General features: G+C 34.2%; 1 protein-coding gene across 1 annotated transcript in view; it reads left to right on the plus strand.

Annotated features, from left to right (window-relative positions):
- Window positions 1–25,310, plus strand: part of Rala (Ras-like protein A) — a 114,676-nt gene that overhangs the window by 72,419 nt on the left and 16,947 nt on the right. Inside the window, exon 4 of the mRNA XM_090394009.1 lies at window positions 24,455–24,629. Coding sequence (XP_090250135.1) covers window positions 24,455–24,629 — 175 coding nt within the window. The remainder of the gene's footprint in view (window positions 1–24,454; window positions 24,630–25,310) is intronic.

The raw sequence follows: 25,310 nt of genomic DNA on the forward strand, positions 1-25,310 counted from the left end.
GTTTAAGAATAGGAACCATACTTTATAGATTCAGTTGCAAGTTTTGAAGTAACCCTTGATTGATTCAGCCAGAGAGGCATGTGGTGAGGTTGTCTGCAAGGATAGAAAAATCAGAACTCCATAGTGGACCCAGGAAGTTAAAGAGGCAATAAACAAAAAGAATAAAGCATATCAAAAGTTCCTGGCAAATAAGTCAGCTTGAGTTCTTCGAGAATACAGAGACAAATGTAAGAAAGCTAAACACTGCTAAACAAAAGTCATGGAAGGACTTTGGCAAGAACATAGAAAATAAATATCAAGAAGGTGGCAAAATATATTGGAGGTTGTTGAAGAAGCTCAGAAATGGAGAAAAGAGTGTTGTGAAAGGAATTAAAGATGATAAAGGTGACAACTGGGAAAAAGATATCCTTGAAGTATGGAGTAGTTAATATGAATGTAATTAATGAGTAACTAAATGAAACAAGCAGTGATAGCAAAGTGGCAAAAAACACCCAACAGGCATACAGTCAGGACTATGTATCCATCCTTTAAGTAGAAAAAGCCATCAAAGGCTTGAAATGTCGAAAGGTAGCAGGAATAGATGAACATTCGACCATAAATGCTGAAGTATGGAGGTATTAAAGTGCATAGTTCAGAAGGCCTGGATAGAGGGATGAATTCCTGATGATTGGAGTAGAGCTCTCATAGTACCATAATACCAAAGGGAAATAAAACTGAATGTGAGAATTACAGAAGAATGTCCAGTGGTGTGTTGGTAAATTTTTAACAACTGGCTCACTTTATGCGACCCAGGGCCGGTGCAGAGGTAGAGGCCCCCCCCCGCACTGGCAAAGCAAGTGCCCTAAACTAAATATTTTTTATCTTTGAGGGGCATTGGTAAATTTTTAACAACCGGCTCACTTTATGCGACCCAGGGCCGGTGCAGAGGTAGAGGGCCCCTGCACTGGCAAAGCAAGTGCCCTAAACTAATTATTTTTTATCTTTGAGGGGCATCGCTATTCTATTTCGCACAGGACCCCACAAAGTATAGAACCAGTGCTGATGTGACCAGGGAAAAAGTTTGGGGAAAGAGGGACAAGCTGGCATAGAATATTTTCCCATCGTGTTTTTAGGTTTTTTCACATATTTATCTGTGAGCCTCTTATAGACTGGGGCAATATTCACCAGAAATTATGCTATGACGGCAAATTACAATGAAAATTTAAAGGTATTTAATTAACAATTTCGTTTTGGTCTATGGCATGATACATAGTGAATGCTTTAAAATCCTTTAATGAAACAAATTATGATAATAACAAAACTAAACAATAATTCAATATTTATTTTTATTGAAAAATATTTTTCCAAAATTTTTATAATACTTTACAAATAGAAATTTGTGTTTCACTAAAATTTTCTTTTTTTTATGTCGTATCCTCGTATCGGTGGCCAATCTGTGATTTTTATTTATCCACGAATTTACGAAAGGTGTAGCATCCCATTCTTTTAATTCTTTGCTTAGTAAATTAATCGTCATGAAATCAGAAATATGTTCAACCATAAAACTGTTTCTAACTTTTGAACATATCACCTTCATTAAACTAAAATCTCTTTCAGCTTCTGCGCTACTGACTGCTATAGTATTCATTATTTTTCCAGCTGTTTTAATTGTTGTAGGAACTGATTAAGTTTTTTCCTTTACGTTGTCATCTACAAAATCTCGAAAATCATTTTTATTATCTGGTATTTCAAAACTTCTATTAATTGATCTAATTTTCTTTCACTTTCCATCCAAGGTGAAGTTAATTTTTCATAGGGCCATGTGGATTCATCTAGTAAATCGAATAGTTCCAAGATATCTTTATTAACTTCACTGAGTAAAAGTCACAAATTCATAAAATAAATAATTTTGTCAAGCAATTTTTCTTTGGGAAGTGACATTATTTTTGTGTCGTTATAAAATGGAATATCTTTATATTTGTCAGATTCCACTAACTCATTAATTTATTGCTTATGCTTTCCGTGATTGTTTTTAAGAAGTTCAAAAGCACATATTGTATGCTTTATTAATGTTTGAGCTTTGGTTAAATTTGTTTTTCGTGATTAAAGGCCAATTGAAAGTAAAGAAAATTCTTCGAGAATATCTATCATTAGTGCCAGATCTTTAAAAAAATTTATATTTTTTTAAAGATCCGCTGATGTGGCTATCCGCTGATGACAGCATTCGGAGGCTAACCGTTGGCAATTTTCAAGTCTTTAGAAAGTGCAGTGTTTTCTTTATAATTAATAAAGAATTTATAAAAATTATGTCGAAACCTTCAACCAATATGAGTAAAAAACGATTAATTGAAAGTACATCATAGTTTTCAAGAAAAGTGAGAGTTATAATATTTTTGTATTCAAGGAAAAAAATTTTATGCCTGATATGTAGTAACTCTATTGCAGTTTGCAAAGAATATAATACTAAAAGGCATTACGATACAAATCATAAAGAAAACTATGACAAATATGTTGCGAAACTTCGTGAAGATAAATTGTCAGAATTAAAGTTGACACTTCAAAATCAACAAAGTGTATTTACCAAACCTATTGAAGAGCTATGGTAAAAACCAGTTATTTGTTATCACATTTAATTGCAAGCAAGTCGAAACCATTCACTGAAGAGGAATTTATTCGTGAATGTATTATTAAATAATTTCAAACAGAAATTATTACTTTGGCAAAAACAAATTCAAAAAGAAAATTTATCTCATTTTGAACGTTGTCAATCATTATTACAAAAATCACCGAAATTGAAATATTCAGAACATGCCAATCAAATTAAGTTATTAGAAAATTAATTCGAAAGAAGATTTTTAGATTTTAAGAAATATGAAAATCACTTTCACCTATTTACTTCTCCTCTATCGATTGATGTTGAAACTATTCATGACAATTTACAGTTGGAATTCAGTGTGATTCTGTTTTGAAACAAAAATATGTGGATGTTGTAATTCCAAAGTTCTATAATTATTTATCAGTCGATTGGTACCCCAATGTGTTATGTGCAATTAGGAGTATTTTATCGATGTTCGGTAGCACATATTTATGCGAACAACTATTTTCAACTTTACAGAATAATAAAACTGCTGAAAGATCAAGATTAACAGACCAGCATGTGCAAGCAATTTTCCTTCCTTTATATCAAGCCATTTATACTGTTCTAAAAAGTTATTAGTTGTTTTTCACACCAACAATCCGGAAGAGAAGGATTAGATTTTTCTCATAATAAGGAATTTTCATTATCGTCACAGATCGAATCTTCTACAATATTTGAAGAATTTGATTCTTCACGAAGTTCTATTGTATCTTCAGATGTCTTTGTTTCTGCTTCTTCAAATTATGTCCTTTTCACGTTTAAGAAGTTTTGTAAATTGCTTTGCCTCTTCGACATTTTGAATAGCAAGGGCTGGAAAAAAAAATTTGCTTAACATTTTTCTAATGGAAAGACATTATGTTGTTCTTACATTTATTAAAAAACAGAAGAATATTTATTGTTGCTTATTTTTATTTCATTTTTTCAACTAACAGCTATCTGCTTTTTCGACCGCAAAACTAACCCTGATTAAAATAATTTTAATTATAAACGAAATAAAAGCATATAAAGAAAATTTTTCTATATTATCTACAACTTACCTATCCTATAACCTATTTTACCTACAATGATTATTATTATTATGTGTTATCAAATGAAGTCCTGAACAAGATGAAAAAATGTAACACTAATATTACCACTCGTTTATGACTGGCACAATTATACACTGTGAGTAGTCTATCAAATGACCAGAAACTGTAGCCGTCGCGACGAATTTTTATATTTATCAATAGTGCAACAATGTTGCATTTCCAAGAACTTAATGTTGCAAGTTCTTGGAAATTCGCCAAAAAATAAGGCATTATTGTTTATTCAAATGCCCAGTATGGGAGTTTTGATAACGTGCTTGTGTTGTAATGAATGCAGACATTGTTTAGTAAATAAAATTGTTTCCAAATTCCCGTTTGTAAATTGAGTTTGTGTTTTGTGAATTCTCCTTTATGCGTTTATTTTTGATGATAATTATAATATATGTAAGTGTTTATTATATACAATTTCAAACTATTTATGAGAAAAAGTATATAGTATTATTCATCATCTATCCTTTCATAAAGAATTTTAATAACCTGCTTGCCCGACTTAAAAACATTAACAACCAGCTCACTAAATTTGAAAAATGTTAACAATCGGCTCAGCTCTATACTTTATGCAAGTATACTTGAGAAATGGTGGAGAAGAATTGTGGAAGAAAAGCTTGGTGAAGAACAAGCTGGATTTAAGCCAAATAGAGGCTGTCAGGATCAGATCTTCACTTTACGACAAATAGTGGAGAAAGCATCGGAATATAACAAAGATCTGTATTTAACTTTTGTAGATCTGCAAAAAGCATATGACAATGTGCCAAGACAGAAGCTATTCGATATGTTACAGTTATATGGTGTCAATGGGGCATTATATCAAGTAATACTTAGTCTTTATTTGAGTTGCAAGTCAGCAGTTAGAATTGAAGGAAGTACAGAAAGATGGTTTAATGTTAAATCTGGTGTCAGACAAGGATGTACATTATCCCCTCTTATTCGTTATCTATATGGATCACATTATAGATCAAAGTGATATTAAACCTGATATCAAAATTGGAGATGTTAATGTCAGCTCTTTGCTTTATGCGGACAATGTTATACTTCTAAATAAATTTATTTAGAAGTATAACATTGATCCTGACAGCCTCTATTTGGCCTAAATAGAGGCTGTCAGGATCAGATCTTCACTTTACGACAAATAGTGGAGAAAGCATCAGAATATAACAAAGATCTGTATTTAAGTTTTGTAGATCTGGAAAAGGCATATAACAAGGTGCCAAGAGAGAGAGAGAAGCCATTCAATATGCTACAGTTATATGGTGTCGATGGGGCATTATATCAAGCAATACTTACTTAATCTTTATTTGAGTTGTAAGTCAGCAGTTAGAATTGAAGGAAGTACAGAAAGATGGTTTAATTTTAAATCTGTTGTCAGACAAGGATGTACGTTATCCCCTCTTATTCATTATCTATATGGATCACATTATGGAGGAAAGTGATATTAAACCTGATATCAAAATTAGAGATGTTAATGTCAGCTCTTTGCTTTATGCGGACAATGTTATACTTCTAAATAATCCGTTACAGACTGCAAGATTCCCTGACTAAATTGAGTAACTGTTGTAATAGATATGGTATGAAGGTCAGCAATAAAAAGACAAAGACAATGAAAATAGGCAGAAACATTGAAAATGTCAACTGTGTTGTGAATGGAGAACCTGTAGAACAAGTAAAACATTTCAGCTACTTAGGCACGATTTTTAGTAAAGATGGTAAATTAAATATGGAAATAGACAACAGAATCAACAAATCTAGTATGGTAGGAAGTCAATTGAATAAATTCATATGGAATGAGAGAGAAATTAGAACACTAAATTAGCTGTATACAAGACTGTGTTCAAAACAGTTTTAACTTGAAGATCTGAGAGCTGGGTTAGAAGTAAAACACTTGACCAAAGACTAGAGACCGTAGATATGAGAATCCTGAGAAAGATTAGGGGCATGAACAGATGGCATCAATGGTAATATCGTATTAAAAATGAGGATGTTAGGAAAGAACTTGACATTGTCAGCATCCAGGAATGCATTAGCAGAACTAATCTCAGGTGATATGGTCATGAATTGGCGAGGAAAGATTAGCAAAACTGGTGTTCTCTGCCAGGTTGGCACGAAAACGACCCAGAGGAGACCAAGATATAAGTGGATTGATACAGTAAAAACTGCCTTAGACCAGTGCTTCCCAAACTCCCCCCCCCCTCAACAAAACTAACAGCCCCCACGTTTCTCTTGGGGGTCGTTAGTTTTGTTGAGGGGGGGGCGTGAAATAATGAAAACAAATTTAAAATGTTTTAAGACTAAGTGTGCTATGTAAGATGCTATAAATGTAATATTTGCATTTGATTTTTGCAATATTCATTGTGTATGTTTTAAATTATATAAATTTATTATATAAATACAATAAATATAATAATAATATGCCTGTATTATGATTTTTTTTATGGGGGGGCGTGAAATATTTTAATTTTCCAAGGGGGCCTTTACATTCATAAGTTTGGGCAGCACTGCCTTAGACTATAGAAATGTAAGATCTGATAATGTTGGAGTCTTGACAAGTAACAGACTGATTTGGAGGAAAATTGTAGATAGGAAGTTAGTAATGATGTAAATGTTTCATGTAGTACTATCATATCCTGTACATTCCTTGAGGGTACATGGCAGGAATTTGATGATGATATAAAGGTGCATATCAGACATATGAACTCCATCAAAAACTCACAACACTTTGTAGAAAAATTGGGAAAAAATTTCTATCTTTCCAAAGGACATTATATCTAGTCTAGACGTATCTTTGTTCACAAATGTTCCTATAGATGAAGTTGTGGCACTTGTAGTTGATCTGTTCCCCCTTGACATTGCCTAACTATTTAGATATTGTCTCAACTCAAATTATTTCTGATGGAATGGGAAAATCTACAAACAGCTGTTTAGTCTTGCAATGGGAAGCCCATGTGCTGATTTATTCATGGAGAACTTTGAAAAAAGATTTGCTAGCTACAAATCCAAAATTGTCACTTTTGTCGAGATACGTACATGACATATTTATAATGTGGAAACACAGTGTGGCTGAGTTGCACGATTTTCTTTCATCTATAACTCCTTCCAGCATAAAATTAAGTTTACTTTGGGACTTCAAAATGAAGAGAAATATAGGAAAGATAATTTTCCTTCATTTTCAAGTTCTAAAGTGAATTTAATTTTATAATGGAAGAAGTTACTAGACGAAAGAAAATTTTGTAACTCAGCCACACTGTGTTTCCAGTGTTCCTACATGTTTTAATTTTGAAAATAAGCCTTTCTCTTAGGGTATACTGTAAGCCCACTCATACAGTACCTACATGTATTACATATGCTAAACAAAAGGAGGTAGCTATTACAGGAGATGAAGAAACAAAAGAAGAATTATGTTCTCTTCAACTATTGGGGAGCAATGGATAGGCTAAGAAAATGGTACAAAGAATACTATATTCTCTACTCCTGCTTCACAACAGATTCCTGACATTCACCTACAGAGCCTTGGTTCCTATCCCTTATATTGGTAGACTTTCTCTCAAAATCGCCAATCTCCTGAAATCTCTTAAAGCTCATTGTGACTATATGAGCTTTGTTACATTCACCTAAGGACCACAACCCTTTCAACAAGCATCCTGGAGTTTACAATATTCCATGTTCTTGTGGCCTTGCTTACATAGGGCAAACATCTAGAAGTTTGGAAATAAACAGAATATTATTCTAAGTATATTCTTAACTCTTGTTCAACAGTCTTCAGTTGTACTCGCAACTTATGTTCCATAATTAACACTCGATCCTATCTTATCTCCAAGGAAGGGAAATAGGTCAGGCATTATAATCTCTTGTCCCTTAACCTCAGTTCTTGGTAATAATACCTGGATCTTGAGACAGGATTGTAGTTCCATCTTAGGTTGTTTTATGCCTGCAGCTTTTCCTGACATACACATGACATCCTTAGCCTATACCACACTTGAATCACTCTTTCATACACATGCATTACTACCTTTATGACATTTTTACATCCATACAGGTGCCGTTTTGCTGAACTGCCATTCATTATTTCTCCACACTCTGGTAAGTTTGCTTCAGCTGCTGGTTGACTTTCTTATTACAGCTTAAAACCTATCCAAATATCAGCTTCACATTGTGGCTTTTTCATTCCTCTAGTTTATGTTCTCTGGAAAGATAGTCCTCTTCACACTGTTTTCTCTGAAGGCTACAACCTCTAGTTTTTTAATATCAATCATACACAAGGTTGCCAAACCTAAGCATATTGTCTAGCAATATCTAGACAAGCATTAAGGAAGAAGGACACTTGATACTTTTCTTGAAATGTTGGAAGTTGAATTTGTTTGGGCACATCTGTGAGGAAAGCTGTTTCTAAAGAATAGAGGCAGATGGAATGAAAGAAGAAAAGAAGCTGATATTGGTGGGTTTGTAATCGAACTGCAAAAAAAAGATGTTGGTTGACTTATGCTTGTGTTTTGAACAGAAGAATGATTAATGCCAGTTCAGTGCATCAACCTTGGAAGTACTATAGAAAAGATGTAGGGTAGAAATAGATTGTGAGTCAGTGATTGAAGTTATTCAGTGAAAGATATCATCATAACTCTAATTATGGGAATAGACCATATTGGTCTGTTCCCATATCCATCTCGTTATCCATCCAATATCCTTTTTTGAGGTCTACCCTGTCTTCTCTTTCCAATTGTCTTATATTTTATTATTTGTTTAGGATATCGGGTGTTGGCCATTCGGTTTACATGTTCTATCCATTTCTGTTTTGTTTTTAGTTCTTTTAAAATGTCTTCATTTCTTTTTTGATTTAATAATGTTTATTTTGCAGTTCTTCTCATAAATCTTATTTCGCTTGTTTTTATTCTTTATCTTGTTTATTGTCCAAATTTCACTGCCATGTAATAATGTGGGCACTGCTAAAGTATTGTATATTTTCAAGCATGTTTCTTTTTGTACTATATTTGGATTGAGTGTTCTATTTATCAGGCCTATAATCTGTAAAAATTTTGAAGTTTTTAATTTTATGCCTTTTTCTCCTTTATATAATATTTCACATCCAAGATAACTGAAAGTATTTATCTGTTCTATTATTTTTTTTTATTAATAACTATTTTACTTCTATAATGAGAGATAATATGCTAAAACCATCAATTATGCTTATATATAATATTTTTTTTAAAATTTCATTTCTTTAATCCTCAATATAATATATTGAGGATTGAAGAATATTATATACACCTGATTTTTTTTAATATTTCAGTGTTTTAAAAAAAAACACATTTTAACACAGGACAGTTTATCTATGGAATGATTATATACAGGACAGCATATCAGGCTATAGTATTTTCTTGAAGGTAAATATGTTAACATGCTATCTAATATTTCCTAGCAAGGACATTTTAAGTACAACAAAATTCAGTAGTCAGTACCACACATAACATTGTACTTAAGAAATTTTTGGTATACAGCAATAGTGTGCTCCAGAATGTTACAATTTGAATCTAAAGGATTGATGTGATTCATAGATCCATTTGTAACATATACGCCAAACTTCATGGGATACCAATCTGGTTAACATGCATTTATAAGTGTTAATTAGTGTGTTAAGTAAAATGATTAAACTCTCCAAGAAATTAATTCTTGTTTAATCCTTTACCCAATCATAAGCAAAGAAAGTTTGTGTATGAAGTATCTTCACAACTAGGTTGTATACGGAGGCTAATAATTTCAGATTAATAAAGGTCAAAACTGGTCTGGATAGTGACTATTTCCATATGCATAGACATTATACATGTCTGAAATGTGCTTTGCATTATTGGATACTGAGGCAACCAATTAAGTCATAGCCTCTATATATGAGGGTGGGTTGAAAGGTTCTCAGCCTCGACCATAGATGGCAACATTATCGCAACATTTAAAAAAAAATTTTTTTTCTAAGTTGGTACATATGTCATAAGCATCCGTGTGAAATTGAAAGTCATTCTATCAAGTAGTTTGTTTTATACAGCTGTCTGAAACAAAAGTGTTATCTGTATCCCTTGAAATAGATAAAATTGAGTATCGTGCAGTTATAAAATTCTTTGTAAAAGAAGGTTTAATGTCAAAAGAGATTCATTCAAAGTTCATAAAAGTTTATGAACATTCTTCACCTTCGTTTTCGACAATTAAGAAATGGGCTGCTGAGTTTAAATGTGGCTTTACCAGCCTTGAAGATGATCCATGTGATGGACGTCCAAAAAGTGTAACAACACCAGAAATCATTGTTCAAGTGCACGATATGGTATTGGTTGACCGGCAAATCAAAGTGCGTGAAATTGCCGAGACTATAGGCATTTCAAAAGAATATGTAAGATATATTTTGCATGAAGAATTGCAAATGAAAAAGCTTTGTACAAGATGGGTGCTGTGCTTGCTCATAGCTGATGAAAAACACACTCGCATGAAAATCTCTGAGCAGTGCTTCGACCGTTTCAACAAGAATAAAACTAATTTTGTGCATAGATTTATTACTGTGGATGAGACTTGGATTCACCATTACACACCAGCATCCAAACAGCAGTCAAAACAGTGGACAGAAGCCGGTTGTTCAGTGCTAAAGAAGACAAAGTTGGTTCCATCAGCAGGAAAGGTCATGGCATTGGTGTTTTGGGATGCTAAAGGTATTAATTATCTTGAAAAGTTTAAACAATAACTGGGGAATATTATTCCGATATTTTACCAGACTAGATGAAAAAATTTGTGAGAAAAGACCCGGTTTGCAGAAGAAAAAATATCATCTTTCATCAATACAATGCACCCGCCCACAAAGGTGTTTTGGCAATGAGAAAATGAAGGGATCCACACTATGAATTGTTGGACCATCCACCCTATTCCCCAGATTTTACTCCCCTGACTTCTATCTCTTCCCAAGACAAACTCTTCCTCACTGGTCAGCATTTTTTTTTTAATCAAGAGGTGACTTCAGCTGTAGAGGGGTATTTTGCAGATCCTACTGAGAACCACTACAGCAGGGATGTTCAACCGGTCGATTGCAGAGCGATTTTTGGTTGATCTCTTGTGTATTCCTCCTTTACTTACAAATTTAATTACAGCTGAAAACATAATATTTTATTTATCATTGTTTTGTATTATTTTTAATTCGCTTTAAGTGTATTGCTATTGTTTATTTATTTTTCATTAAAATTGTCAAATCAGTAATTTTCTTATAAGTCCGGGTAAATGAATTAATTTGGATCAGTGGAAGTCAAACAGCGAACCGAGTGAATACGATTATAAGCAAAGTGTAAAAAACTCGATTGTAGCTTAAATATTAAATATTTCAAAGCACATTACATAGATTTTTTACTTAGGTTAAGTCCCATGTGAATATTAAAAAAAAAAATAATAAACTTTGTCTTGGTATAGTTTGTATTAGATGTTTTTGTAAATAACTCTTTTGAAGCTAACTGTATATACTGCTTTAATAAGAATATGTTAGAGTGTTAAAAACAAAGGCAATGTTTTTGTTGCCCAAGCTGTAAACGGCGGCATTAGAAAGATTGTTATTGAAACTTGTATGAGAAAGGCTTGCAGGCTCTAAGCATAAACATCTCCGAAGTCAGTCAGAAAGAGTTCAAACAACTTTCCGATGGCTGGCAACTTACAATCAAAAGAAATTGGAGGAGAACAAAAGGCGTGCCGAACTTGAAACTTAAGATGAAAGACTCATTCCGATTCTTTCGGGGGTTGCCAAACTTCATGTGGTCTCAGAGGAGGCTTAATAAAAACGGACTGAAGCAAGCAGAGGGGGGGTCCTGGTTCCAGAATTGCTGTCGGAGAAGAGGCTGCCCGGTCCAGAGTTGTCATCGGAGAGACTGCTCGGATCCATGTTGCTTGAGAGAGGAGTTTCCCTGCTTCCAGAAAGGAGCTTCTCGGTTCGAGATGTCGCTAGAGAGAGACTATTTCTAGGCCACAGACAAGGTTTCAAATTGCCGAAAGGAAGAGTTCCAATTGCCAGAGAAAAGTTTCCAGGCCAGGTTAATGTCAGACATTCACCAGTGTGTTGCGTTTTCATTACAATTTGAATCAAACGACTTCACTGATATTGCTCAGTCAATGGTATTTATTCGCATGGTATTAAAAGATTATTCAAGTAAAGAAGAACTTTTGATTGTAAGTTGCTATCTAGGGGAGAAGACATTTTTTCGGCATTTGATGAATTTGTGAAACAGCTCAAACTTCCGCTTTTTTAAACTTGTGTCTATTACTACTGATGGTGCTCCTGCAATGATAGGTAATAAATCAGGCTTCATTTCATTATGTAAAAACGATGACAAATATCCAGATTTTTTAACGTACCACTGTATTATTCACCAACAAGTACTGTGTAGTAAAAGATTAAACACAAGAGATGTTTTGATTACATTTAAAATTATAAATTCTGTTCGAGGAAAAGCCCTGCAATGGCGGTTATTTAAATTACAGGCAGATGATGATAGGGAACTTATGTTGTACAATAATGTTCGCTGGTTCAGCAGAAGTCAATTTTTAGAAAGATTTCTTGTATTAATTAACAATATAAAAAATTTTCTTGATGAAAAAGGAGATATTTATCCACAATTGAGTGATAAAAGATGGTTGTTACACTTATCATTTTTAGTAGATTTCTGTACGAAATTAAGTAATTTAAATTTGGAATTACAAGATAGAGATAAAAATTTAATTGACATGTTAAGTTCAATAAAAACTTTCCAACAATACTTACTTTTAAGTTAAGATAATAAATCCCTCATTATTTTAAAGCCAGATACGAAACTCGGAGATCAAAATCTAAGAGTTTGACTTATGCTTGGACTCGCTGATAGTTCTGCGGCATGAAAGATTTCGATCTCCGAGTTTCGTATCTGGCTTTAAAATAATGAGGGATTTATTATTCCCTTAACTTAATTTACGTTGCCAGAAAAAAATAGGCTCTTTATCGTAATACTTAATTTTATTAAAGAAAAATATAAATGACTGCGAATTTAGACATCTCCCATATTTATTAAAATTTTTTGAATAAAATCAAGAAATGATTCGCTATGATTTAAAAGAATTTATTCATGAAATAGAATTAGTTGAGGAAGAAATGAATTCAAGATTTAAAGATTTTAATAAAACTGAAATGATTATCTTTTATCAATAATCCATTTCAAGAAAACTTAAACATCACAGAAATTTCAAATAAAATGAGTGAGCTGTTTGATATAAACCAAGCTGAAGTAGAACTTGAGATAATAAACATTCAGAATAGTTTACATTTAAAATCAATAAACAATGAAGTAATTTGGAAGTATGCACATGAAAAATTTCCAATATTAACTGATATTGTGCAAAAAATTCTGTCGTGTTTCGGATCAACATACTTGTCAGAATCCAATTTTTCAAATATGACCGTCATAAAAAATCAATTAAGAAACCAAATTACAAATAATCATTTGGATGATTGTCTGCAATTGGCCACTTCTTCATATCAACTTGACTATGAAAATATTGCAAGGTCCAAACAATGCCAAATTTCACATTAACTTTTTTTTTAATCAACCAGCATTTCCTGTAACTTGTGAGTTTGTAATCAATCTGTTGTTTTTTCTAACTTTGGTTTTCCAAAATAGAGCAATAAATATTTTATTCCAATATATATATATATATATATATATATTTTTTTTTTTTTTTTTTTTGTATTAAAATAATTAAAAGTGATAAATGCAGTTTTGAATACACAAAGTTTTTAGTTGTGTATTTTTTTTTTTTTTTTAGTTGTTTATTTGTGCATAATCAGATATCAGGTTGGGGGAACATGATCCATATAAGAGTGTAGATCGCCGAATAATTTTTTTATAGAAAAGTAGCTCGCGTAGTAAAAAAGGTTGAACACCACTGCACTCAGAGATGGGATAGTCGCGCTGGAGCATCGCTGGAATAAATGTATTCGTCTTAAGGGAGATGATGTTGAAAAATAAAAATAATTTTGAAATTATAAATTTGTTTTTTCATGAGTTCTAGAATAAACACCTACCAGTTTGTGCCCTCTTAAATAATATCACAACTCCAGCCACATCTGGAACTACAAGAAATGGAATGGTATTTAACTTGGAAGTCTGCTGCTTTTAATGTTCTTAAGAGTTGGTCGTATAACTGGGGGCACTCCATATGACCTTTTAAGGAATGTGGAGAACTGACTGGAGTTCTAACCTAATGTCCAGTTTTCATCTTCTCCTTGATCATAATTATCTCCCTAGTATGGTAGCATGTAGATACCCCAACCATCTGTATGGCTGAGGGAATAGGATAGGATTTGTGCATTAATTTGGTATTTGACCTGAGTATTCTGTTTTTGCCCATTCCATGCTACATTAGACTAGATTTATGTATTAGCCCTGATATAATCTTGATGGTGTGTATGATCTTCTCGGATTACACAGTATATTACAGAGTAGTTTGTTATATGCTACAATATGAACAGGAAATTGGTCTGTTTTAGCTTTAAGAAAAGGTATATCTGGAAACTTAGTGCACTCAAATAGTTATAACAAGCACTAGGAGACTAACACAAAATTTCATCATTATAACTATTACTCACTATATCAGTGATGACGCTTTTTTTTTTAATTCTCAATAACGCAATTAAAAAATGACGTAAAAAAAATTGCATACCAGGTTGGCTAAGTGGTTAGCATACTCACTCTCTGACCACCTGTCTGCAGGGTCAAATCCAGCTGTAGGCATGGATGTTTGTGAATGTGTATTTAGCTGGGAGATGAATTTTGTTGCCCAGTGCCACCGCCCTGCTTATTGGAGGCCTGAAGTGACTTAAAAAAGTTCCATGTTTGGTCTCTAGAACAAGGTTTCCAGACAGTGGGTGGAAAAAAAAAAATTTTCTAGCTCACGATGGTATAAATGTACCATAGGTTTATAATAACCTTTTGTGGGTGGGAACCACAAATATATATATATATATATATATATATATATATATATATATATAATTATTATTATTATTATTATTCGGGCAACTCCAAGGAGTCGACAGACTCATCGAGGGAGGCCCTAACATGTCAAGAACAACTATTTGACATTCACACAGTATCTATCATACCTTGCCTTGAATTCATTCATGGTCGTAGCACCCACAACAGACTCTGGAAGCTTATTCCACTCATTCACCACCCTCCAAGTAAAAAAACCTAGCTCTAACACCCTTGTCAACCACACTCTTGCCCAGCTTCCATGCATGGCCCCTAGTCCTCCCACCACCAGTCCTATTTTCAAAAATATCTTCTGGATCAATCTTATAGAAACCCTTCAGTAATTTGAATGTCTCAATCATATCACCCCTTTCGCCTATCGACCAATTTCTGCAACCCACAAATCTTCAACCTATTCTCATAAGGTTAATTCCACAGACCTGCTATCATCTTGGTCACTCATCTCTGGATCCTCTCCACCTCCTCCCCATCACGAAGAAACCCTGGCGCCCATAACTGGGCACAGTAGTTCAGGTAGGGTCTTATCAAGACTCGTTACAGAGGAACAACAACTTGTTTATCTCTTTATGTTAAAGTATTTTTCAGAAGCCAAGTGATTTGATGAGCTGATTTAGCCACTTTTGCAATGTGCTCCCTAAACTTCAATTCCCTATCCACCAACACTCCAAAATCCCTGACCTCATCAATCTCCTGGAGTACGGTTCCACCATTGTGATATACTGCTGCTATTCTTTTCACCCCAAAGTGCATAACCTTACACTTTGCCACATTAAATTGACATCCATTTTTTCCTAGCCCAGTCCTCCAAACTATCCAAATCATCCTGTAAAATTTTGACATCCTGTGCACTCACAATTGCTCTACCCAACTTTGCATCATCAGCAAACAAGTGAACACTTCCTCTCAAATCCTTTCCAATATCATTGATGAACAAATTGAAAAGCAGTGGTCCAAGAACAGAGCCTTGCGGCACACCACTAGTCACAAGCTGTCTTTTAGACTCCACTTCTGAATAAACCACTCTCTGGTATCTCTCCTTCAACCACCCTCCTATCCATCTCACCAACCCTATATTCATCGCCATCTGCTCCAGTTTACTGATTAGGGTTCCATGTGGTATCCTGTCAAAGGCCTTGGCAAGGTCCAGTAGTATCACTGTAAACCCATTACCCCTATCCAGTTCAGCCGTCACTGTGTTATAAAACGTGAGCAAGTTACTGAGGCATGATCTACCCTTCACAAAACCATGTTGTCCCCCATACAATATCCCATTTTCATCTATCCAATCCTGTATTCTTTTCTTGACTAATTTCTCTAAGACCTTGACAATGATTCCTGATATGCTAATCGGTCGGTAATTTACAACAGCAGTCTTGGAACCACCTTTATGCAGTGGAACTATTTTCCAGAACAGGCCAGGCCTAGCATGGCCTGTTCTGGCCTTAGAAGTCATCATTGAATCGTTTAAGAGAACGTCCTTGGTTTCTTTTTCCTAATGGCTTGTACTTTAAGGCTTGTTTTGGTAATCTTTCTGTTTTTATTCTTTGAACGTGTTCCATCCATTTATGTTTATATTTTTTAATATTTTCTATTACTGGTTCTTGGTTTAATTCTTTCATATCTTCGTTTCTTTTGTATCAAATAGGGTATACTTTGCAGTTTTTCTCATGAACTTCATTTCTGCTGTTATTAATCTTTGTTTGTCGTTCTGTTTTATTGTCCAGATTTTGCTTCCATACATTAAGACTGGTAGGGCTAATGTATTGTATACTTTTAGCCTGGTTTGTTTTTGAACTAGGTTTGGTTTAAATATAGAGTTAATTACACCTGTTATTTTTAAATATTTTGCAATTTTTACATTTATATCTTTTTCATTTTCATATGTGATCATACATCCTAGGTAGTTAAATGAATTCACCTGTTCTAAGATCTTGTTATCTATTACTATTTTAGTTCTTGGTGGATCTTGTCCTTTAAAGGCCATAGTTTTTGATTTTTCTGTTGATATTATCATACCATAAACTTTGGATATCTCATTTAGATCTAAAATAGCTTACTGTAAGTTATCTTCAGAATTTGTAATTATTATTTGGTTGTCGGCAAAGAGGAGAGTGTTTAAGTTAACTGTAGGAGAAAGTTTAATTCCTTGATGTAAATTTTTATTCCATTTTATTATTATATTAATTAAGTAGATATTAATTAAAATTCCCTGTCGGAACCCTTGGTTTATCTCTCTCGTATATGATAGCTCGTAATTTAATTTGATATTTGATATTTTCATATATACTTGTGATAGCTTTTAGGATATTATTTGGTATTTGTCTTTCTTTTAATATGTTAAATAATATGTTTCTTTTAACTTTGTCAAATGCTTTTTCAAAGTCAATAAATGCAATATGTGTTTCTAAATTGTATTCTCTTCTTTTCTCTATTATTAATTTTAGGCAAAAGGCCGAGTCTATACATGATCGTTCTTTTCTAAATCCATTCTGTACTTCTAAAATAAAGTTTTCAGAATATTTCATTAGTTTGTTATTTAAGATTCTGCTATATATTTTGTAACAGGAATTTAGTATACATACCTCTATAGTTTTTAGGGTCATCTCTATTACCTTTTTTAAAGATAGGAATCACAATTGCTTTTTTACATTCTATTGGTGGGGGGGGGGGGGGCGGATACCAGTTGAATAAATTTTATTTAAAAATAATAAGAGTCTTCCTTTGAATCTAGTTCCTGCATATTTATATAGTTCTGAACCTAGTTTATCTTCTCCAGGTGATTTTCCGTTCTCGTTTCTTTCAGGCTGATTTCTAATTCTTCTTTAGTTATTTCCTTTTCATTTTTGTTAATTGTTTGCCAATTGTCTTTTTTAAAATATTTGCCTGTCCACAATTCTTTGTAGTAATTTAGAAATTCTTCTAATTTCAATTCGGTGGTTAATTTTATGTTTTCTTTGGTATCTGCATTTAAGTGTTTCAAAATATTATATACATTGGGTCTTATTTTATATAAATCATGTTCTAAATTAGAAATAAATTTGTTCCATGATTCTCTGTCTTTTTCTGACTTCTCTTTTAGCTATGGCTCTTATTCTTTTATATTCTATTTCATCTTCTAATCTTTTACTGCTTAACCATTTGTGATAGGCTTCTTTTTTCTTTTTGATTATTTCTTTGATTGTATCATCCTAGATCTTCAGTTTTTTTTTTACTTGTATTGAATTTTTTGGTCTTTCTTAAGCTTTCATTTGCTGCTGCATTTAGTATCGTTTTTATATTAAGCCATTCTATTTCTTCATTTTGTTTTATTTTGTCTAGATATGGGTTAATTCTTTGTTCATATAACCATTGTACATTTGTGTCATTCAATAGTCTAGTTTTATAAACAAATGTTTCAATTTTTCTTTCTGTTCTTGTTACCTGTAGCCATTTAGGTGGTAATCTTAATTTTATTTTAACAATCAAGTGGTCACTGCTTATTTCATATCCTCTGTGAACTCTAACATCTAGTGAAAATTTTCATGTCTTTTCATTTAATATAAAGTAATCTAATATTGATTTCCATCCTCTTGCTGCCCAAGTATATTTATGTATGTCTTTATGTTTATAGAAGGAATTCATTATATTTAGGTTATTATAAACTACAAAGTCAATCAATTTTTTACCATTCCTGTTTAGAGTGTGTTCTCGATGTATTCCTATATTATTATTAATTTTCGTTTTTCCAATTCTTGCATTTAAGTCTGCTGCTAAAATTATGTAATCATTTTTATTTATTTTATTATATATGTTTTGTAGCTGATTATAAAAATCTATTATGCTGTTCTCTTCCTTTTTCTGGGGCATATAAACCAATTATTGTTAAATAGCCTCTATCTATTTTTATTCTAGCTTCTATTATTCTTTCATTCCATAATTTATAATGTTTTAACTGTGTGAAAAGGGAGTTATGAATCCAAATCATGACTCCTGCTTATGTTCTTTGGTCTCTGTCGACTCCACTGTATATCAGATTAAAATTTTCGGTTCTCATGGTTCCTTTTAATTTCTTTTTTGTTTCAGTGATTACTGCTATTTTAAAGTTTCTTTCATTTAATAACTGGTCTAATTCTATTTCTTTATATGCTATTCCTCTTACATTCCAGTTTACTATGTGTATTATATTTTGTCATTTCCATATTTGTTTTACCTTTTCCATTCCAGGGTTGTTTCCCATAGATTCAATCCGATTATCTTTTTCTGTCAGCTTACAAGTAGGATTATGTTCTCCATGTCAGGGGACTAGCCTGATGATGGAATAGTTCAGTGGTAGGACTGCTACCTTAAGGCTTCTGAACTAGCCTTCTTCCGAATTTAAACCCATACGAGGAAAAGGTATATTGAAGGGGAAAGAGTAGATTATAGAAGAATTATAGTAAGGTTTATAGAGAGGGCATAGTTGTAAGGCCAGAAATGAAAAGACCCCATGGCCCTCGAGTACTCTAATAGCATAGGGACCATAAAATAAGAAGAGTTGGCTGATAAAGCCTTATAGGAAAGATTAAAGTAAGTGGATCTTCCTCAAAGTAGAATAAGGAGAGGATAGATCCAGCTAGGGGATCCATTGGAGTGCCGCTTCCCTTACAATCAAGATGATTGCCCTGTTGGTCCACGAGTCCTTATTCAGCGGGACCACCCCACCATATATATATATATACACACACACACATGCACGCGCATGCACACACACACATGGTGGGCTCCCATATCCGCCAACCAAGGATACGCATGCTCTAGGGGTTATAGGGTCCCCCGAGATAGATAGATAGATAGATATATTATTTGAATGAATGCTTGTATAAACTACAGCACACTTAATAATAAACAGGGTTTCAATTTTTTTTTTTTTCTTCATAAAATTGATATAAAAATTTCATTTTTCACTTTGATATTTCTCATATTTCCCCTTAAAACACAGTGTCTCAAACGTTATTTGCGTCAGTTCCTTTAACAAATTGACTGTGTCCATAATACCTTGAGCTTGAGAGATTGTCTGCACTGATTTTGATTCATTTTCATTCTTGTCATTGTATCATCATCTTTATCGTCTGTGTTGAGCACAGCATTTACAATATCGTTGTAAAAAGACCATTAGTTAACAAGTTGTCAGCGACTTACAAATTCATCAGTGTCATTGTTAAAATCTAAGCTGTTTTCTTTATTTCCATCATCGTCAACTATGATTGAAATTTTTTTGAATTTCATTTTGATTTCTTGAAGATATGGTTATTGAAGTAGCATTGTTCCGCACATCATTCAGTAATGTCTAGCATCCAATATCGATAGAGATGCATTAAGTTGTGTTCTCTTTGACTGATTAGATGTTTAACTACAAATCTTTTATAAAATCCTTTCAAACTCTTGATTACACTCATGTCCACTGGTTGTAAATTTGATGTGTCGGGAGGCAGAATCGCTAGCTCAATATTGAACAGATCTGGGCATGTGCAGACCGTTATCAACTAAAAAAATATTTTCTTCTTTCTCAAATAGTTCATTCCAATCATGTAAATACTGCTGAAAAATGTTCAAAGTCATCAAAGTTTTCTTGTTTGCAGTGTAATCCACAGAAACTTTTCGTATTTTTGAAGCACCAAGGTTTTAATGATTTGTCATTAACTTTTTTTTTTTTAAATCTGTATCTGTGGTATATCTACATAGAGCACCGTCAAGCAAGTCTAGCTTTTTTTTTCACCCACACATTCATCTCCTTTGAATTTAGATGTATTGTAAGGTGTCAGATTATAATAATATTCATACCTGTTTCATCAGCTTTTTTCTGCCACAAACTGTCATTTGCCATTATTGAATCTGCAGATGGAGATTCTCCACTAATTTTAGGAGACACTGAGCAAATTCTGTACTGCAACTCCCACATTTGCTGCATGTGTGGCCAAGACTGGGGGTTATACTTAGCTCTCCAAGTATTTGTTTTGAGAAGTGTAATGGGAAAGGAGCAGGATTTAGCTGCATTTGACAGAGGGCAGATCATTTATGCCCGATGGATGGGTCATTCGATCTCTGAAATTGTCAATGAACTTGGATTTTCTAATATGACAGTTTCAAAGAGTGTTCCTGGAATATGAAAATTCCAGCAAAAAAACAAGCATCCAGACAAATTGCAAAGCGCAACCAGCCTTGAATGATCATGGGCTGACTTGCATCATATGTATCGACAGGGCCGACATCATCTCAAATCACCTCCCATCTAAACGAGTTCCAGCCGGAAAGGCAGTGCAAAGACTGTGTGTCTTTCACTTCACCTTCTTGGCTTTGGAAACTGCTGACCTATGAGAGTCCCGCTTCTAATTGCACTACACCGAGCTTTGAATGCCTTTGCCTGGGCTATAGAACATCAAAACTGAATGATGAAAATTGCCAATGCATATCCTGGAGTGAAGAATCGCGATTTAAACTTCATAATGCTGCTGGGAGACTGAGGATGAAGCCATGGATCCTGCATGTCAAGGCAAGCTGGATGTGGTTGCTCAGTGATGGCCTGTGGCATCTTCATTTGGATGTGTTTGGGACCTTTGGTACGTGTACAACAATCAGTGCATCGCAGTACATGGAACTCGAGGCTAACCATTTACACCCGTTTATGTCCATCATCCATTTCCATTGAGATGCAAGACAGTTGTTTATCTCACAGGTATAGGCTGGCTACTGCTTGATTGAAGGAGCATTCTATTGAGTTTGAAATAATGAAGTGGCAACCTAGAAGCACTGATTTAAGTCAGATCAAAAATCTTTGGGATACTGTTGAGCAGAGAGTGTTTGGGCCTGTGTCTCATCACTGCTGAACTTTGGCAAATTTTGAACAGCTCTGGTGGATGCATGGGTTGCCACACCTGTGAAACATTTTTGCAAACTTGTAGAGTCCTTGCCTCATTGTGTGGCAGCCGTTAGGTATTTTAAGCTGGGGAGGAATCTATCACAATACACTGAAACCTCTAGTTTCGACTCATAATAAAGTAATTCAAATCTTAACTAAAAACAAATGCAAGGATGCTGCAATACGTAATAAATACACTATACTAAACTACTACCCTTTAGATATTTATATGCTTTTAGGGTACTGCTATTCATAAAAATAATAATGAATACATAAATATCAAACAAGATGCTTTCCTTAGCATAAAATATATAGTTCCTAAATCAAATAAAGAAGCAATACACAAACATGATATGAGGGTGTGCTGAAAAGTTGTGATAACCACCATGAAGGAATTGAGGTAGAATTTATTCTGCATTATTCTACATATTCCCTGCAAACTGTTATGCACTTGTTATAATGCTGCTGCATCAGAAAAAAGTCTTTCCATTGTTGCACAAACCAGTCCCCAGCTGCAGATATACTTCATCTGTGATAAATTTTGTTCCTTTCTAGTGTTTCTTTAAATTTGGGAATAGGAAATAGTCAGATGGGGCCAGGTGAAAAAGGTGGGCGAGGTAGATATTGAAAGCCCAAGTTGTGTATTGTCTATTATGTTACATAAGCAGTGTGAGCCACTGCATTGTTCTGCAAAAGCAACATGCCTCTGCTTAATTTCCAATGGCATTTTTTCCTTCAGTGCCTCCTTTAATTTCTTTAGAGCTGTTGAATAAATTGCTGCTGTAAGTTTCACATTTTTTAAAGTACTTGGTAAGGATTACACCATCCATATCCAAAAAGACAATGGCCAAAACATTCCCTGCTGACTTTCGGATTCATAACTACTTTGGCCTTGAAGAACCTTTTGTGTGTCTACATAATTGATTGCTGTTTAGTCTCTGGGTCATAGTGATGAAGCCATGTTTCATCAACAGCACAATACAAGCCAAAAAATTTGCACCTGATTTCTCAAAATGATCCAAAATCCCATGAGATGACAGCACATGTTCTCTCTTTTGGTTGGCATTCAAACATTTGGAGACCCACTTTGCTGAGAGCTTGTGCATGTCCAGATGTTGGTGGATAATATCCCTGACTCATACTCTGGATATCTCCAGAATCTTTGCAATATTTTTGCTGGTATTCGTTTATCATCACGGATCATGGCATGCACTTCATTGATGCCTTCAGGTGTGATTGCTGTGGAAGGTCTTCCTGACCTGGGGTATCTGTTGTCTTAGGATGTTCAGTTTTCAACAAATTAAAATTGTTGACCAGTTGGGCTATCCCAGGTCAATAATCCATGATATAATTGATATGGAAGTGTAGGGAGTCAACTGCAAGTGATACCTGCAGTGGATGACCCACCATGCTTACTGAATGTGACCATAGGGTTCTATGAAGGATAATATATAAAAACCACCATTCGTTGACCAACACTTTTCATGCAGAGTTCTGGGCAGTGACTGGAACAGAACCAAGACTCACAACATGGGTTTCCATGGTAGGACCACAATATTCATTTTCCAAACTAACATGCAGTGTCTTCATTGGTGCAAAGAGTGTGTACAGTGAGATGTGAAAGCTTGGAAATCTGTGTTATGTAATGACGAATCAAGCTACATCCTCTACTGAGCAGATGACAGGTGTGGTGGATATCCAGTGAACGTCTCTTACCAAAGTGCATATGCTTCCTACTTTGTAGCATTTCTACGGAACTAACCATTGTCTCTTTCAGAAAGACAATGCACTGTGTCATAAGGCTGCTACTGTAATGCATATGGAACATCACCACACTTGACTGGCCTGTGAAGCCCTGATCTCAATTCAATTAAATATTTGTGGGATGAACTGGTTCATTGGGTGAGGTCAAGGGACATCCACCCCCACAACAGTTCAAGTCCTCGTTATATGCCTACAGGATGAATGATCCTAAATTCCCATTGATTACTATCTTATGCTTGTGGAAAGTATGCCCCATAGAATCGCTGCAGTCATCGCACGAAAATGATGTCCATTGACTTTCATAAATCTCTTTCAAGGTCATTAACAAGCAACGGAATCACTGGTAAACTGTGGCTTTTAGATACTATTCTTCCCCCCCCCCACACACACACATTGCTTATTTCTGTTCAACAAAAAAATTGTTAGAAATGAATAAATTAAGTAAAAAATTAATATTTACTAATTTATTGCCTAACACTACCCATCCAGTTGTCATATCAACTGGTCATATGGCAGTCTATCAAAAGCCCACACAAAATCTAAATATACTGCCATATGCACATTCCTCTTGTCCAGTACATCTGTCTCCCTGTTGTAATGAGTAAATTGCCAACACTCCCCCTTAACAAACCCATGTCCTCCCTCACAGAGATTCCTGTTATCAACACAACTCTGAATTATGTTGCAGTATTTCTTGTGGAGTTGGTGCAGTTCACCAGGGTGGTAGTTGTATTAAGCAGAATTTTAAGGAAAAAACAATTGTGCAAATTATATGCACTTCACCATGAACAGCTTCACTCCACTGCTAGATGACTTTCATTCCATGTTTCTTCCATTTAATTGATTTTCCACATCTCTGTTCCAGTGGCCATAATCTTGCCTTATTCTTCATTATCCTGTTCTTGGTGTTCATTCAGCTGTCTCTTTGTCTGCTTCTTAATAAGTTCTAAATTATCATGATTAATCTTCAAATTTAGGCTTCAATTTTACCAGTTTATGTTTTTGGTTATTTTTGCTTATTTTTGTTTATAACTTTCTTTTGATTACTAAACATTTAGCAGTAAAAAATTCATTTTCCGCTTGCACCTAGAGAGCAGATCCTAAGAGTAAAAGGAGATGAGAACATTCCATTTCTTCTTGTGGGTAATAAAGCAGACTTGGAAGACAATAGGCAAGTGACAGTTGAAGAGGCTCAAGGCAGAGCTAAGCAATGGAGTGTGCCATATGTTGAAACTTCAGCAAAAACAAAGGCAAATGTAGATATGGTAAGAATTTCTTCAAATATATTTTCAGTCTGTATATCCCCAAATGCAAAATAAGTTAATTTTTAGTGTTATTCCCAGTTATAGAAGTTTACAAATGCACGGATCACTCAGTAAACAGCACCAAAATTTCCCATGTCGGCAACTTTTGGTACTTTTTTTTTTTCGTTAAATCGAATCCCCACGTTCTTAACCATTGGCTTACTCCCAAAACTTCCATGAAATTTTTTTTGTAGTGAGACACACACACAAATATATATATATATATATATATACACACACACACACACTGGATGATTATAAAATAACGTCAAGTGTTCAGAGCCCTCTAGCAAGTAATGTATTGGACAAAAAGAAACACACCAATATTCGGTAGATGTACACAGTGGAACGTGGGGATTCGATTTAACGAAAAAAAAAAAGTACCAAAAGTTGCCGACACGGGAAATTTTGGTGCTGTTTACTGAGTAAAATGCATTAATTTGCATTATCGCGTTTCTTGTGAGCGCTCGTGCAATAAAAGGAAAGCCTGTGAGATTTCTTATCATTCATAGACGAACTGCTTTTCGATGACTTACGTGAGCATGCTTTGTTAGTCAAACTCTATTATCAGCGAACAATAATGCCAGTGCTTGTCTTCGTGATTTTCGGCGTATAAAAAATTTACAAAAAGGACCGATTAGT

This window comes from Typopeltis vanoorti, chromosome 6 (genome assembly GCF_054136105.1).
Source record: "Typopeltis vanoorti isolate ZY-2024b chromosome 6, IOZ_Tvanoo_1.0, whole genome shotgun sequence".
In the NCBI taxonomy this organism is placed as follows: domain Eukaryota; kingdom Metazoa; phylum Arthropoda; class Arachnida; order Uropygi; family Thelyphonidae; genus Typopeltis; species Typopeltis vanoorti.